We start from the raw sequence: 16622 nt of genomic DNA, 5'->3' as shown, positions 1-16622 counted from the left end.
TGGAGCAGGAAGTCTTCTGGTGCAAGGGGATGGTGGAGCGTGGACTCAACGCCAATCACCTCATGATCACGGACCTCTCCCATGATCTCAAGGTGGATGGCAAGCCCATGAAGGACATCGTCTTCACCCTCAGCGAGCAAATCAACTTCCTCCAAAGCCAGATCTATGATATCCAAAACTAAGTCTTTGAATATGAGGCGAGGTTTAAAGGTATGAGTTTGGATGCTAGTTGCAGGACCCGTGAGACTCACTCCTCCTCTTATGATGGTGGACCACTGCCATGGAAATCCGAGGACAAGATCTCTTCTTCATCACCACCACCATCTTCTTCACCACCAAAGGAGAATTGAGTATCGGGTATGGGCACTCCCCTTGGCTTCCGCCAAGCTTGGGGGAGGTGCCCCGGTATCGTATCATCCCACTATCCTTTTGCCTTTACTTATTTTAGTTCAATATTTTGCTTTAGAAGAATAAAAGTTTAGTTCGAACCTTTCTTCTTTGAGAGTTTGCTTAGTGATCTATCCTTGTAATCATGTGCAAGTTATATAATAAAGTTTAGTTTGAGTTTTTGCTTTCTTTACTTTCATGTTGCAAATAAAAGAAAAGAAATAAGAAAGAAAAAGAGAAAGGAATTAAATAAAAGAAAGGAAATAAATCAAAAAGATCATATACTAATCTTATGGTAGATGATGACACCACATAAGGAAAAGTATAAGTAGAAAATTTTATTAGAGATTGACAAACATAGCATTAGTCAATGATGCAACTCATGAAAGAATTAATAAGGGAAGAGAAGATTCACATATAAATATACTATCCTAGAAATCTTTTGTGATTGTGAGCCCTCATCAAAATATTATATGCCAAAATTATTGACGTTGGACAAGCAAGACAACTTAATGGTTTATGTTTGTTTATATTAACATAGAAGTCATATTGTCATAGATCCTTTAACATGTGGTGCTTGCCCCTTATCTTTGCTAGCCAAAAATTCTGCACTAAGTAGAGATACTACTTGTGCATCCAAAAACCCTTAAACCCAAATCTTATTTTCAAGTGTCCACCATACCAACCTAGGGATTGAGCAAGATCCCTCAAGTAAGTTGTCATCGGTGCTAAAAGGCAATAAAAATTGCTTCTAAATGTGTGAGATCAATTAGTGTAAGAGAAAATTGAGCGTTGCACGAACTTGTGATGGTGAAGAATAAAAGCGACTACTGCATAATAAAGGTCGCTATCACAAGGGGCAATGTAATGTGACGTTCTTTTGCACTAAGGGATTGAGCATACAAACAAATAAGCGCATGGAAACCTCTGCTGCCCTCTGCGAAGGGCCTATCTTTTACTTTTATGTATTTACTTTTATGCAAAGAGTCAAAGTTTTCCTTCTATTCCTTTTTATTTTTCTCCTTTGGCAAGCATCATGTGGTGAGGAAAGATCTAGGCACATATGTCCAATTGAATATAGATAGCATGAGTTATTATTGTTGACATCACCCTTGAGGTGAATACGTTGGGAAGCAAAACTATAAGCCCCTATCTTTCTATGTGTCCGGTTGAAACGTTTTGCTCATGTGTACGCGGTGAGTGTTAGCAATCATAGAAGACTATATGATGGTTGAGTATGTGGACTTGCCTAAAGGCTCCGATACATGACCCTTCCTGAAAAGATGATGAATTGTAGTTGCAAAGTTGACTGAGAACATAGTTTGTTGGTTTTTAATAGAGTTTTTGCTTTATACTTCGATTGCGTGATGAATTGTTACTTATTCATGAGAAGTCTATGATAAAGAGCTTTATGATAAGAGTCTTATGCTTAAGTTTGTTGCTGTTATAATAATGAACATGATGCTTCTATGTCCGTATTTTGTTTTTATCAACACCTCTCTCTCAAAGCATGTGGACATGTTTTTCGATTTCGGTTTTCGCTTGAGGACAAACGGGGTCTAAGCTTGGGGGAGCTGATACGTCCATTTTGCATCATGTTTTCTTACTATTATTTATGATGTTTTTATCCATAATAATGCTTTTTGGAGTAATTATAATGCCTTCTCTCTCATAATATGCAAGGTATACACAAAGAGGGAGAATTTCGGCAGCTGGAAATCTGGACCTGGAAAAGCTACGTCAGGCTACCTATTCTGCACAACTCCAAATGAGCTGAAACTTCACGAGGAATTTTTATGGAATATTTGAGAATTATTGGAGCAAATAACTACCAGAGAGGGCCCACCAGGTGGGCACAACCCATCTGAGCGCGCCAGGGAGCCTAGGCGCGCCCTGCTGGGTTATGCTCACCCAGGCCCACCTCCGGTGCCCATCTTCTGGTATATAGGTCGTTTTGACCTAGAAAAAATAAGGAGAAGACTTTCGGGACGGAGCGCCGCCGTCTCGAGGCAGAACTTGGGCAGGAGCACTTTTGCCCTCCGGTGGAGCGATTCCGCTGGGGGAACTTCCCTCCCGGAGGGGGAAATCATCGTCATCATCATCACCAACAACTCTCCCATCTTGGGAGGGCAATCTCCATCAACATCTTCAACAGCACCATCTCATCTCAAACCCTAGTTCATCTCTTGTGTTCAATCTTGTTACCGGAACTATAGATTGGTGCTTGTGGGTGACTAGTAGTGTTGATTACATCTTGTAGTTGATTACTATATGGTTTATTTGGTAGAAGATTATATGTTCAGATCCAATATGCCATTAAATACTCCTCTGATCTTGAGCATGATTATCATTTGTGAGTAGTTACTTTTGTTCTTGAGGTCACGGGAGAAATCATGTTGCAAGTAATCATGTGAACTTGATATGTGTTCGATATTTTGATAGTATGTATGTTGTGATTCCCTTAGTGGTGTCATGTGAACGTCGACTACATGACACTTCACCATATTTGGGCCTAAGGGAATGCATTATGGAGTAGCAATTAGATGATGGGTTGCGAGAGTGACAGAAGCTTAAACCCCAGTTTATGCGTTATTCTGTAAGGGACCGATTGGATCCAAAAGTTTAATGCTATGGTTAGAATTTATTCTTAATACTTTTCTCGTAGTTGTGGATGCTTGCGGGAGGGTTAATCATACCCACATATCAAATTATCAAAGTAGCGAACACAAATCGAACCAACATGATGAAAGTGACTAGATGAAATTCTCGTGTACCCTCAAGAACGCTTTGCTTATCATAAGAGACCGTTTTGGCCTGTCCTTTGCCTCAAAAGGATTGGGCTACCTTGCTGCACTTTTGTTACTACTATCGTTACTTGCTCGTTACAAAATTATCTTGCTATCAAACTACTCCGCTACTTACAATTTCAGCACTTGCAGACATTACCTTGCTGAAAACCACTTGTCATTTCCTTCTGCTCCTCGTTGGGTTCGACAGTCTTACTTATCAAAAAGAGCTACAGTTGATCCCCTATACTTGTGAGTCATCAATGAGTGGTGGCGCTGAGGGGAGGGAAATGATATGCAATCGGGGTTAGGAGTCGCCGTCCGGCTTAAATAGCTGGACTTGGGCCCTCGTGCGTTGTGCTAGAATAGCGTGACGCAACACCATGCCCTCATCGAAAATCGAAGGAGACGTCCGTCAGACAAACGGATTTATGAGGGTTTTCGTGTGGGTCTCTGCAGTCAGTCCGACGTGGCAGACGCGTCTAGGCCTCCCCATTTTCGCTCCAAATATGGGCTAGATATGAGGGGTGCCGGTCATTCCGGGCATATGGGACCGGCATGAGGAGCCCGTTTGGGTCGATTTCTTTTAACCGGTTAGTGACCGGGCCATTCCCCCTAACGTATAAGGGGTTTTGGGGCTGTAGATGCTCTAATAGACTAAAGGGGCCGACACGACAAGTTGATATATCGCCGGTACAATTTACTCTCCACGGTTCAACCCCAACTCCTATCTAAGGCACCCGTTACACTGTTATTTGCAACTTGGCGCATAACCCTCTCCGTCCCGGGCCCAACCCATCTTCTTTGTTTTCTTTTTTATCCTTCATAAAATATGAGTGTATATGAGAGATTCAAACCCCAACGCTTTAGGTTTACTCCCGGCGGCGACAAATCAAATGGGAAAGCTTACTTATTGTGCCCACTTACATCTTTTATTCTTGTTGTGGTCCCCTATCCGTTTTCTTCTTCCATTTGACCATTTCTTCTTCTTTTTTGTTCATTGTTTCTTTTTTCATTGTTTTTCCTTTTCTTAATTCACATTTAAAAAAATCATAAACTTTGTTTAAATTCATGAACCTCCCACAAGGTCAAGATTTTTTTTTCAAATCCATGTTTTTTTAGAAATCATGAACTTTTTTCAACCTTGTGAATTTTTTTTCAATCCATGAAATGTTTTGAAGCTCATGAATGTTACCGAATATGTGATTTTTTTTTAAATTCACGTTTTACAAAAATGATGATTTATTTTCAGAATATATGAATTTTTTAATTTTTTCATGAACTTTTTCAAATGTCATGAACTTTTTAAAAATTCAAACTTTTGTGAAATTCACGAACTTTTCATGCACTTTTTAAAATTTGTGAACCTTTTCAGATTCATGATATTTTTTCAAATCTGTGAGTTTTTTTTTCAAATTCGTCATTTTATAAATCATTGATTTATTTTCTTCAGATCCACATAACAGTTTTCAAATTCACAAACCATTTTTAAACCCATAATATTGTTTTGATTTCTCTGTTTCTCAAATCCGTTAACTCCAAGAAAAAGGGAGCAGAAAAATCAAGCCAGAAAACAAACTAGTGCGAACGACCTACCTTTTTTTGGGTGTGTGAACGGCCTACCTTAATTTTTTTTTGAGCAAAATGCAAATGGCCTACCTAAGAGCAAGAGAAAAGGCGAACGAACGAGGCCCAGAACCATTCATAGTGTGGCGCAACAGGCGCCGAAGTGGAGCTCTCTGGTTCAACCAGTGCTGGCACCTCCTGACTAAGTGGCATCCCGCTTTATCCCATGAAATGAAACTAATCATTTAGCGCGTATGAACATTTTGCTCATCTTCTGGCTAAAATCAACATTGAATTTATACCCGCTATCCCATCCGTTTTGTACCCTACCCCTGACTCGTATGTACCCACAAAAAGGAAAAAAAAAAAGACTCGTATCCTTAGTTATTGAGAGCTGGTCGTGCCATCTTCCGTGGTAGCCTGGTACTGGTAGGTTAAGTTCTTCGCTCTCCAACCTGCACCTACCTCACTCACCCGTACGAAAACAAGAGCGATCAATCGGCTCAACCACACGGGAACACCAGCAGCCTGGCCGTCAAACGTTGCCGTGCCAGCACGGACACGTCCAGCCAAAAACAGCGGGCGCCGCCACGAGCCAGTCTAGCACGCCACCGTTTTCTCCTTCCTAAAACAAACGACGCAGCACCGTTGATCAATAGGCCAGCCGGGCCCGTCGCGCTGGCAGGTGGGGCCGGGGCGCTGGGGGGGCGGAGGCGTCGAGATCGTCATGGGCCGGGCCTCGTGACCTCCGCCAGCCAGCCAGCCGCGTCGGTCGATACGCCCGATGCCGCGCCCACGTGCAAAGCCCGGCCCGCGCTATAAGACGGCCCCGCTAACTTCCTTCGACGCGCATCCAACCCTCCTGCTGCTGCTGTCTGTGTTGCCGCCCCGACCGCCGCCTCCACCACCCACCCACCCCCACCGCGCCGGCCTCTCCCCCCTGTCCCGTCTCCCTCATGGCCTCCGCCGCCGCTTCCGCCGTCTCCTTCGCCAGGCCCGTCAAGGTACCGCGCCACGTCCACCCGCTCCCCTCCTCCCTCCCTCACGCCGTCCGATCTGCGCCCGGTAGGGTTTAAGCGACACCGGGGTTTCAGAATCTGGAGACGCCAGTGTTCGTCAGATTAGGTGCGGGTCCGCTCTGGCCTGCGTGCCGTGGCTGGAGACCCTAGGTGCCGCCGATTCGGTAGCTTCTAGCCGGTCGAAACGTCCGTGGAATTTTTTTTGGCTCGATTGGATCTGGCACCGTACCGTAGGGCTGAGTTTCGCGCTCCCTGTCCTAAGCCAGTCGATCTGGGCGGTGCTACCGCATCCATCATGATACATATAACCGCATGTGACCACATGTGCGTACTCGTTGGATCGGATGTTTGGGAATTCTGTGCGGATTGTTCACTGGATTTTGTTGTGCCTGTAACCTTCTTTTCTTTATGTGATGTGATGCCATGATCGTGCTTACAGATCTTGCTTAGAAAAGTTAGATAAATATAGAACTAGTGCTGTATGGTGCATGCAAAGTCTTCATTCATTCATAAATCTGTAATGGCACGCCACCTTATCTAGTGGACTCTTGTTTGCATTGCTTCATGGTGGCATGCATTAAGGATTGCCCACTAAAGGCGTCTCACTTTACATGAAACATTCCCAGGTTTAGGTGATTGATACATAATCTCATAGGTTGCTTCACACTCAACTTGTATGCATGATGTGTAGCTCCGAGGATTCCTCGATTACATGATTCCGCCTTTAAGCTATGCAGACAGAAGAAACATTCTATAGTAAAGCATGGGGCTGTTGATTAAACTGATGCTGTGTTCAATGAGAAAAAGTGTAGTTAATTCAGGTTGTGAACATTTCTTAGGAGTTATGTTGAGACACATACATGCTTCACAGCACTTTGTTGAAACCAAATGGAAAACAATTGAATAGCCGAACAGGTCCTGTTTGACAGTTTTTTAACATAGCATTACTTAGGGATATACGTACCTGTATTGGTTACTATTTTGTTCTCTAGTTTCTGCTTTTCAATTTCGGTGAAGCAGCATTGATAATTTTGTAATTTATTTATGCCTGAACACTATATTTGATAGAATGATAGTCAACCAACCTAGTTGATAATTTTATGCAATGTGGCATTGTTTTTCCACTGTAAATCTGGTTTGCTATTCCCTAGTTCACTTATTTTTGCCTTACTTACGAAATCATGTTTGGTGATTTACAGACAATCAATGCCAACTCGGTCTCCTTCTCTGCTCCAAGGAAAGACAATGTATCCTTCCGTCTTCAGCCAGTTCCCCAGAGATTTTCTGTTCGCTGTGCTGTAAGTATCATCCTTTTCTGGTATTGCAATCGTATCAATCGCTAATTGATGCATTAGTTAATGCACTTCAAATTTGTTTCCCTACCTATTTGATATGCCAGTAGTTTCATATATGAAGGCAACATCCTTTGTTTGGAATAATTAATCATGCATGCTATCTGAGGCTATTCATCTAAATCTATTTTATTCCAGTTTTATCATAAGTCAACAAACTAGTACTGCATCATATAGAAAACCCTGTCATGTTTCATCACAACAGTGCTTCCATTTTGTCTCTTGCTCTCTTACAAAAGTAATTTGGAGATAGTTCCAGCAATCTTAGTTTCTTTTTGGTATCGTGCATTTTGCATGCTTGGCCTATAATTTGACCTAAGTAAGCGCCTCCTAGTCTACTTGTACCACATTGATTCAACCATAATTTAACACTGTAATTCTGATTTAATAGGCAGGTAAATTTACCATGCAATGTTTCTGAAAGCCTACTATCCATTATAGGGCTTTGTTGCTATGATTCTAACTGCTTCATATTGGTGTTGTAATTTAACAGGCCAAAAAGGAGACAGTAGAAAAGGTTTGTGATATTGTGAAGAGCCAGCTTGCGCTTGCTGATGACACTGTAGTTTCTGGCTCCTCTACGTTTGCTGATCTTGGTGCCGATTCTTTGGACACGGTAAGTCAGCTGGATACTGTAATGTGTATCACATGTTCATCCTAGCAACAGACCTAGCTGGCTCCACCCAGTGGATACGATCATGTTAAGGACATTTGGCAGTAGTTTCTGTTTGTTATACGGCGCAGTGCTACAACAACAAATAGTTTCTGTTTTTTAAGTATTTTGTGACTACGAAACCCAAGCCTGGGAATGTGTAGGTTTGTTCTCTTTTAGCAAAAGTTCCAGTGTGTGTGCGGGAACCATGTTGTTCTACTTTCTTCATTTTGATCTTTGGGAGCAGTTTTTGGCAGCAGTACTTTGTTACTGCAGTTTATGCTAACTTTTGTCAACACTCCTTTGTGCATGAAAATAAGCACTCTAAAGCATAGTTTTCAGTTTGAGATTGCACAGGTCCTAACTAGTGAAACTTTGTGTGGCTCTATTGTGTAGGTTGAGATTGTCATGGGCCTCGAGGAGGCTTTTGGGATCAGCGTGGAGGAGTCGAGCGCGCAGACCATCGCAACGGTGGAGGACGCCGCCAACCTCATCGACAGCCTTGTTGCAAACTAAACATATTTCCTGGCAATAATGTGCTACCCACTGCAATCGTTGCTGCTGGAGATGGATCCCATTTGACGTGCTAGATTTTACTGTGGAGAGTCGGTGACATCTGTATCAGTGTTTTTGCCCGTCTTGCGATATTACGACATTATTTATTAAGCGGTTGTTGAAGGAATTTTTCCTCGTTGAAGACTGATTTCAGGGTCTGAACATGATGTGCTGGAATTAACCACTCCTATCTTTTTTGGTTCAAATCTACACCTTGTGTTCTAGAGCAAACGATCGTTTATAATTTTCTTTTCTTGGGTTCTTTTGGTAATTTTCAGTTTATGCTTTGCGATGTGAGAATTTCAACATTTTGACCGCTGCAAGTACTATTATATCTGATGCCTGCACAAACTTTTCTGCTGTTTTGTACTCCGTCCGTCCCAAAATAAAGGTAGTACAAAGTTAAGTCACATATTTTGGGACAGATGGAGTATTTTAAAACGCACTCTTACTTTGTTAGTACTCCGTATAAAGTTGTACTAAAACTAAGCCACTTACTTTGGGACCTAGGGAGTATTTGCTTTTAGAAAGGTTTTCACCTCGGTTACACTGGAACCAAGAGGCTAAGAAATTTTTATTTTCTGTGTTATGATGTTCAGTGCATTTGGTTACCGTATGAATGTACGGTGGACGCGCATTCGATCCTAATCTCGTGGTTAAACTAGCAATGACTAGAGTCATCGACTCATTATGGGGAATCTTTGGTCTACCCAGCCGTATTATCCACATACTACTAATCACAAGCAGCCTGGTTAGTGGTTACAGCCTAGTGGTAGCAGTACAATCATCTGAGTGGTAGTTTTATATTTTGCTGGTTTGGGCGGCATCGTTCGTTCTAGGTAGTACGTATATGCTCCTCTTTCTGGCTCCCCGACCCGATGAAGAAAAGGGTCATCATCGTGTCCGCCACGCGGACGGGACAAACGACGACGACGCACGAGCCTCCGGCGTGCGCCCCTAGCCTCTCCTCTCGGTGACACAAAACAAAAACTAAAAGATGCCGCCCGGATGCTCGATTAGCCACGAGTGGTACTATTATTTCGTCTTTGCAGATGTGATTAGCGAGCTAGTCATCATCAGTGGATAAACACGCCTGCTGGCCATGTCTCTGTTGCCATGCCGGACTGTCACTGACGAGAAAAGTTTTCTTACTTACACATGACAGAGAATTTGCTGCACTGCACTGCACTACGTCGAGTTGAGTGGCCCTGCAGCCTGCCGCCTGCCGCCTGCGGGTGGGGGAAATGTAATGCTCTGCCGCTGCCATGGTCGGAGCCTCGGAGGGAATTTACTCCCCCGACAGCGGCTCGCACGGGCTGCGTGCTTTGCCCTGCTGCCGGCGCGACAGGCACCCCTGCGGCCATCGATTGCTCTCACGAGCCCTGCCCTTTTGGCGCCTGCCCTGGCTGCCCGCTCGGCTCTATACATATAGCTCCGCCACCCCGGCGCAAAGGCGAGCAAAAGCCGGCCGAGCAGAGGCAGCTAGCGCAAGAAAGCGTCGTGCCGTGCGTGCCCAGAGCGCAAACCACCGGGGAGCAGAGAGAGAGAGAGAGAGAGGCGGCAGGGTTGATGGCGGAGGTGGAGAGGAAGGCGCCGCGGAGGGAGGAGGAGCTGGTGGAGGCGGCGCTGGCGGCGGCCGCGGCCGCGCTGTTCGTGTCCGGGGTCAAGAGCCTGGCGCCGGCCGTGCTCGTGGACCGCTGGTGGTGGCCCCTGCCCGCGCAGGTGCTCGCCGCGGCGCCGTCGCCCGTCCTCTTCCTGCTCCTCAACGTCCTCGTCGCCTGCATCGTCGTGGTGTCCGTGCAGCCGGCCAAGCGAGCGGCCGCGGCGGCGGCGACGGGCGCCGTCGCTGCGGAGGTGGCGCCGGCGGGCGACGGCGCGGCGAAGAAGCTGAAGAAGAGGCGGAGCAGCAAGAGGCGCGGGGACGGAGCCGAACCGGCGGCTCTTGCGCCCGCGCCACCCTACGTCGCGGCCGACCGCTGCATGGCGCTGGTGGTTGACCGCGGCATCGTGATGGCGCCGACGGGCGGAGAAGAAGAAGAAGAAGAAGGAGCCGCCGGCGACGCGGCGGAGGTGGACAGGCGCGCGGAGGAGTTCATTTCGGCGTTCCGGCACCGCCTCAGGGTCGACTCCTTCTCGTCTCGCCGCGGGGAAGCCGGCGACGCGGCGGCGCGAGCCATCAGCGGCACCGCGCCGTGCTTTTGACCCCGAGCCTGCATGCACCTCGCAGCTCATGCGCTCGCGGACCCTGTTTTGTTCAAATCGCAGTTAGTTTCTTTCGCTTTCTTGATTGTTCTTCTTCTTGCTCTGTGATCCGAGCAAGTGAGCTGTAGCTACCACTGGCACTTTGACACCAACTGGTTGGATGAATCTTCAAGCATGCTATGCTTGCTTGGTGTTCTGAAGAAATACGCATGAGAATCTGTAGACATTTCTTCTGGCCGGAGTAGTAAATTATTCTTGGATAATAGTACTGTACAAGTCATGACATGGCACGACAAGAATGCGTGTGCACATTGCAATAAAATACTTCTCATGTGCGCTGAAACATATTCTTGGAGGCATCGTATGAGTATTTGAAATCCATTTGAAGAATCAAAAGTCACACAAAAAGTTGGAAAGTTTCTCTGCAGTATCCTCTGAAATCCAAGTGATTACTTGTTTTTTCCCTTCCGAGAAATACTCAGCGGGTTTTTTATTCTAACGAAAAGAGACATCAAACGGGCCACAGCCCAGAAAGCCCGCCACATCTCCAAGCCCCAGATTTTCGGGCCCGGGAACCCCAACGGCCCCGGTTCTAGAGCCTTCCTCTCTGCGACGCCGGAAATAAAAGGCGCCCCCCTTCCCCTCCCTTCCAGTCCACCCCACCACAACCCCCACTCGCCTCCGCTCCTAGGGTTTCCCGCCGCGCACCACCCCCAAAACCCTCGCTCCCCACCTCCCCGGCGATCGGACCAATGGCGGCATCGGCGGCGGCGAAGAAGCTCACGCTCAAGAGCTCCGACGGCGAGGACTTCGAGGTGGAGGTGGCGGTGGCGATGGCGTCGCAGACCATCAAACACATGGTGGAGGACGGCTGCGCCGACAACATCATCCCGCTCCCCAACGTCACCGCCAAGATCCTCTCCAAGGTCATCGAGTACTGCACGCAGCACGCCCCCAAGGCGGACGACGCCGCCGCCGCCGACTCCACCGGCACCGCCACCGCCGTCAAGCCCGACGAGGAGAAGCTCAAGGCCTTCGACACCGAATTCGTCAAGGTCGAGCAGGCGACTCTCTTCGACCTCATCCTGGTGAGCGACACTTCCGATCCCCTCTCGCCTTCTGGCGATCCTCCTTGTGTTTACTCGTCGAGGGCTTGCGTTCCGGCTGTTTAGATGCGATTGCTGTTTAGATTCGTGGTTCGATTGTGGACACCAATTCGTGGTTCTAGGGTTTAGGGTTTTGCGTCGTTGTTGGGTTACGAAATGGGAGGCGATTCGGGTTCTGTTCGTCCGTTATATTGGAGATCTAAAGTGTGTAGTTTTTTCCAAGAAAAAAGGGGGATTATTGCCGTACTGTATATTTTTAGGTTTTCCATTTAGGTTATTTTGTCATATTTATGCAATCTATTGGATGGAACAACTGTTACGCGATGAGCGATTTGATGATTATTACTGAAGTGTCTGATGTTTGTAGATTTAGTTGGTCGGTTGTTCTACTTTCAGTGATGATGGTAATTTTTCTGTGTTCAGTTTTGTTGCATGATTTAGTCCCTGATAAATGGCATTTAGTTGCCTGCTGTTTAGATGTAACACTGCAATTCTGGTATTATGTATCTTTTGCATGATCTGTTTCAGATAATAAATGATGCCTGCTATGAATTTTTGTGTAAGTGAAAGCTTGCTATATTGTTGCAGCCAGCTGTTTTCTGTTTCCTCATTTGGATTACTCAGTTATTTTGTTTATTACTTGGAAACAGGGCTGTGAGAAAAAATGATTATCTACATTGCATTGTTAAATGTTGTACTAGGAATCATAGTCACCTGACTTGCATTGCACTGTTAGGTAGGTTGGTAGGACCCAATGCTTTGTGGTGGTCTGCAGGCCAGTAATAAGATATTAGTATGGTCCTAGTTGTAGCTTTGTGGTGGCCTTGTCGGGCGTCAGTGGCAGTACTATTCAAAGCTTGTTGCATGATCTGACAAGAATGCTACTAGATTCTGTGTGTTAAACTAGTATTCAGTATCTGACCTCCATCAGGCTGTATAGCATGTGATGTTTATTTGTTGCTTTGTGGTGTTCTTTCTTGGGGATTAGTACCTTTGCAAGTCTTGTACATGGACACGTTAGAGTGCTACTGTGGTTGATTAATTGTTGTTTAGCTTTGTAGTATGTGTATCACATCGTTTTATGTACACTAATGTATATAATATTACCTCTGTACCAAATTAGTTGTCTAACCAATTCAGGAGGAGGGAGCATAATATGTCTTCCTTTACTGCTCAATAGTTGGTAGGTTTGTTGTAAATAGTTGTTCTGGGTTATGCACTTTGCTGAATTTTAATTCGTGCGCACCGTATTTGTATCAAAATGTGTAAATTTGTAATATACTATGTCAGTTGTGTTCTTGCCTCTAGTAGCACAACCTTAAGACATAATCCCTCTGTCCCCAAATATATAGTCAAAAAGTCATTTCTTTCTAAGTTTGACCAAATATATAGAAGAAAATATCAACAAATTTTGTATTGAATAAATAGATTAAAATATATCTAATGGTGGATATATTGATATTGGTTTGATATTATTATTTATCTTCATATTTTTGTTGAAGACTTGCAAAATCTTAAGCATGAAGTTAGATATCTTAAGCAAGAATTTATTATGCCATCTATTTGGGGGCAGAGTATTGCTAGAGTACTATCTTTCTTCAGCATGAATTTATTTGGGGACAGAGTATTGCTACTTTCTTTCTTAAGCATGAATTTATTAAGACTTGCAAAATCATAAGCATAAGGTTTGCTTACATGATTTATTGCAACTATCTTGCTTAAATATGAACTGCAAGTTCTTTCATTATGTGCCTGTTGCAATAATCTGCTGTATATGATGCTCCTGTTCTTTATCTGTTAAGTATGTGCCTGACCTTTGTTGCTCCTAGTTGGTAGGCTGTTGTAAATAGTGGTTTTGTGTTGTCCACCTTGCTTAATTATATTTCTTCCATGTATTGGTGTCTATCTGTGTGTAAGCACGGAGTATATGGCAGTTGTGTTTGTCCTGCTACCATCATGGACAACTTAACCTTGGTAGTACTTGACACTGTCTAGTTTAAATACGAGGTTTTGCTCCCTCACCATGCTATATTGCCACCGTCTTTCTTATCAACGTTTGCTTTGCTCACCATGATATTAACTGAAGCTCTGTCTTGCTTAAATATGATATATTGCTACTGTATTGTCTAAATATGAATTGAAGCTACATCTCCTGTAGTTGATGAACTTATGTACTGTAGATGGCGCTCCCGTTTTTATATATCTTTTTAATGTGATGCCTGACCTTGATTGCTTTTATTTGCCTGAACAGGCTGCCAACTACCTGGACATCAAGGGGCTCCTGGACCTGACCTGCCAGACCGTCGCCGACATGATCAAGGGCAAGACACCGGAGGAGATCCGCAAGACCTTCAACATCACCAACGACTTCACCCCGGAGGAGGAGGAGGAAGTGCGGAAGGAGAACCAGTGGGCCTTTGAGTGAAGGTCGGGTCCGTGACACGAATAACCAGCATGGAAGGAAGCGTGGCTTCGTCGAATGCCTGGGAGCAGCCGTTAACCGTTTTGTGGTTCTGAGACAACGCTAGTAGGGAAGATGTAAGTAGGTTCTGGTTCCGGTCGACCTGGAGGGTCCTCACCATTTGGCTGACTCTGCTTCGCTTTTTGGTTGTGGTGGTATTTTGCTGCACTCTTGGACCTGGTTATGAGGAAATGAGATGGTATGCTGGTTATTCTGCACTAAATTCTACGGAATAGTTGTGTTGTTCTGCCTGTGATGTTCTGAGATCCGTTTTGCCATCTTGCATTTGCTTTGGTTTGTGAACTACTCCTGCTTTGACATTGTGGTTTCTTGCTAGGTTGGTGAACTCCATGGTGTTTCGGGGTGGTTTTGCCATGTTGGTTCGCCATGTTGGTTCTTCGTTGCATTCCAGTGTTGGTATCTTGTGCAGTCTCTTGTTTCTTCTGTATACATCTCTGTTTTCGGTGGTGGCTGATTTGTTTAGTCACTTTTATGGCGAAAGTCATCTTTTGAGCCTGAGCTCATATGCTCCGCATGAACAGTAAAATTGAAAAAAATTCAAAAAATTTCAAATTTTTTTTGAGAGAAACATTGACAAAAGTTCTAAGTGCCTGCAAAAATTCATCATGAAATCACATTCCTGTAAGGCGTGGCAAAAAAAACAAATTCAGTGCTTCAAAATGCGTTTGAAAGTAGCTTTTTCAGAGTACTGTTTTTGTTTTTTTTGCCACGCCTTCTAGGAATGTGATTTCATGACGAATTTTTGCAGGCATTTAGAACTTTTGTCAATGTTTCTCTCAAAAAAAAATTGGAATTTTTTGAATTTTTTTTAATTTAGTTTTGATTTTACTGTTTACCCGGGAGCATATGAGCCCGGGTGCAGATTAGCCGCGTCCCTTTTATGGTAGAGTTGTAGACCGGCTGCCCGTGCAACCGTGAGCTTTGTGCCATTTTTGGCCTTTGTTACACTTGTAGGGTGCGTTCCAACTCTAATCAAACCTTAGATTTTTTAAGAAAGCGATACTACCTTCGGGGCTTGATTTTGTCTTCTCTTGTTGCCTCTCTGGATTTTAGCCTGTTAACCACAAAGGCTAAAAGAAGAAAAACACAATGGCCTTCTTGTAGCAGGCAGGTTTGATCAGTCCACAAGTTAATGGAAGCAGAAGACAGTAACTTTTGTCTGCTTCAGTTCATAAGGGTATCTAGATCCCATAAAAATACTTATCTATACCTAATAAGTGTAATAACTAGCAAGTGTGTTGTAACGGAAAAAAAAAGGTTAGTGCGTCGTCATGGGAGAACACTCACGTATGTGCATTTTTCTACATAAAGAGATACCTAGTTGAATGCCCATGCATTGCGATGAAGAAAAATCAACTAATTGCAACTTTCTCATTTCCCAATTAAACCTAGGCACCTTGACCATATATAGAAACAAACAAATAGAGAAAATAACCATAGCACCACACGGCTTCACATGGACATAAATTTTTACCCATTTTTAGGGATAATTAAAATTTCACCTTTTTCTAGAATCAATTAAAATTTTGCCTAACAAATATCAACCTTTCCACATCCTTCCCATCAGGCCAAAGGCCCATTTGGCCGACACAAAAGCCCACCCAACTATTTTGACGCGCGAACAAATGGACAAGACGTGGTTTACAGAAGGATTCAGGTTGCCTAAAAAAAGCCGTAAGGATTCAAATTTGTATATACGACGGTCGTTAGGCTGCAATCGCAGTGCTACTGGCAGCAGAGGTCGTCGATGCGGAAGATGTCCATGGCCGCACACCATGGAGCAACCTCGAGCCACCGTCCGACGCCTTTGTTAGAGTAGTCATTATGGTATACGACTTCTAGTCCAAGTCAGTTTTGTACCCCTACCCCAAGTCGGTTTGTACCCTCTTATATACTCTTGTATGTCGCACCAAATTATCAACAAGCAACAGTTTTATTCAGTTTTCATGGTATCAGATACCGGTCCTAGGGTGTAGGGTATGGCTCCGCCAACGCCACCGCCGCCGCCGCCGCCCGGCTACTTCGAGCGCCAGGCCGCACTCATCGCCAAGGCTGCCAACGCCGCGGCCGCTTCTCTCTCGGCTCTCACCATAGCTCCACAAAACTATCCTGCACCCATCCTCGCCGCACCAATATCTCTTGCTGACACAATCTCCGACGTCAGCCCCTACATCCCTATAGTTCTTGATCTCGCCGCCCACAACTACTACCATTGGAGACATCTCTTCGATCTCCACCTCGGCCGCTGCAACCTGCGCTCGCATGTCGCCGCCAACTGTCTTCCCCGCCCCGACGATCCGCAATGGTTGAAAGACGATCTCACGATCGTCCAGTGGTTCTACACCCGCATCACCACCGAGATCTCAACATGCTCGATCACGACGGCGCCACCGCTGCCAACATCTGGCACTCCCTCCGTCAGCTCTTCCAAAGCAACACCGACGCTCGGAAAAACGCTCTCCACACCGAGCTTCGCAATATGGTGCAAGGAGACGCCCCGGTGAACCTGTTCTGC

At 45.0% G+C, this 16622-nt stretch overlaps 3 protein-coding genes across 3 annotated transcripts; all 3 read left to right on the top strand.

Annotated features, from left to right (window-relative positions):
* Positions 1–5589: 5589 nt before the first annotated feature.
* Positions 5590–8523, top strand: LOC109736332 (acyl carrier protein 2, chloroplastic). Its single transcript, XM_045229103.2, has 4 exons — positions 5590–5743; positions 6958–7056; positions 7604–7726; positions 8159–8523. The coding sequence occupies exons 1-4, from the start codon at positions 5696–5698 to the stop codon at positions 8276–8278; spliced, it is 390 nt and encodes a 129-aa protein (XP_045085038.2). The 5' UTR covers positions 5590–5695; the 3' UTR covers positions 8279–8523.
* An 896-nt stretch (positions 8524–9419) lies between these two features.
* LOC109736345 (uncharacterized) lies at positions 9420–10862 on the top strand. Its single transcript, XM_020295568.3, has one exon. It carries the CDS (start codon positions 9476–9478, stop codon positions 10517–10519), a length of 1044 nt encoding a protein of 347 aa, XP_020151157.2. The 5' UTR covers positions 9420–9475; the 3' UTR covers positions 10520–10862.
* Positions 10863–11170: 308 nt separating this feature from the next.
* LOC109736331 (SKP1-like protein 1A) lies at positions 11171–14309 on the top strand. Its single transcript, XM_020295554.4, has 2 exons — positions 11171–11607; positions 13877–14309. Exons 1-2 carry the CDS (start codon positions 11272–11274, stop codon positions 14048–14050), a joined length of 510 nt encoding a protein of 169 aa, XP_020151143.1. The 5' UTR covers positions 11171–11271; the 3' UTR covers positions 14051–14309.
* Positions 14310–16622: the final 2313 nt, after the last annotated feature.

The sequence above is a fragment of the Aegilops tauschii genome, chromosome 5, assembly GCF_002575655.3.
Source record: "Aegilops tauschii subsp. strangulata cultivar AL8/78 chromosome 5, Aet v6.0, whole genome shotgun sequence".
In the NCBI taxonomy this organism is placed as follows: domain Eukaryota; kingdom Viridiplantae; phylum Streptophyta; class Magnoliopsida; order Poales; family Poaceae; genus Aegilops; species Aegilops tauschii.
The sequence above is the reverse complement of the archived record's forward strand: the minus strand, read 5'-3'. Positions and strand labels throughout refer to the sequence as shown.

What these genes read in the sequence shown, in the direction of transcription:
- LOC109736331 (XM_020295554.4), top strand. Translation starts at nt 11,272, where the DNA reads ATGGCGGCATCGGCGGCGGCGAAGAAGCTCACGCTCAAGAGCTCCGAC. An exon ending in CTCTCTTCGACCTCATCCTG is followed by an intron (nt 11,608 to 13,876) that starts GTGAGCGACACT and finishes TTGCCTGAACAG; the next exon opens with GCTGCCAACTACCTGGACAT.
- LOC109736345 (XM_020295568.3), top strand. Translation starts at nt 9,476, where the DNA reads ATGACAGAGAATTTGCTGCACTGCACTGCACTACGTCGAGTTGAGTGG.
- LOC109736332 (XM_045229103.2), top strand. Translation starts at nt 5,696, where the DNA reads ATGGCCTCCGCCGCCGCTTCCGCCGTCTCCTTCGCCAGGCCCGTCAAG. An exon ending in CCTTCGCCAGGCCCGTCAAG is followed by an intron (nt 5,744 to 6,957) that starts GTACCGCGCCAC and finishes GGTGATTTACAG; the next exon opens with ACAATCAATGCCAACTCGGT. An exon ending in GATTTTCTGTTCGCTGTGCT is followed by an intron (nt 7,057 to 7,603) that starts GTAAGTATCATC and finishes GTAATTTAACAG; the next exon opens with GCCAAAAAGGAGACAGTAGA.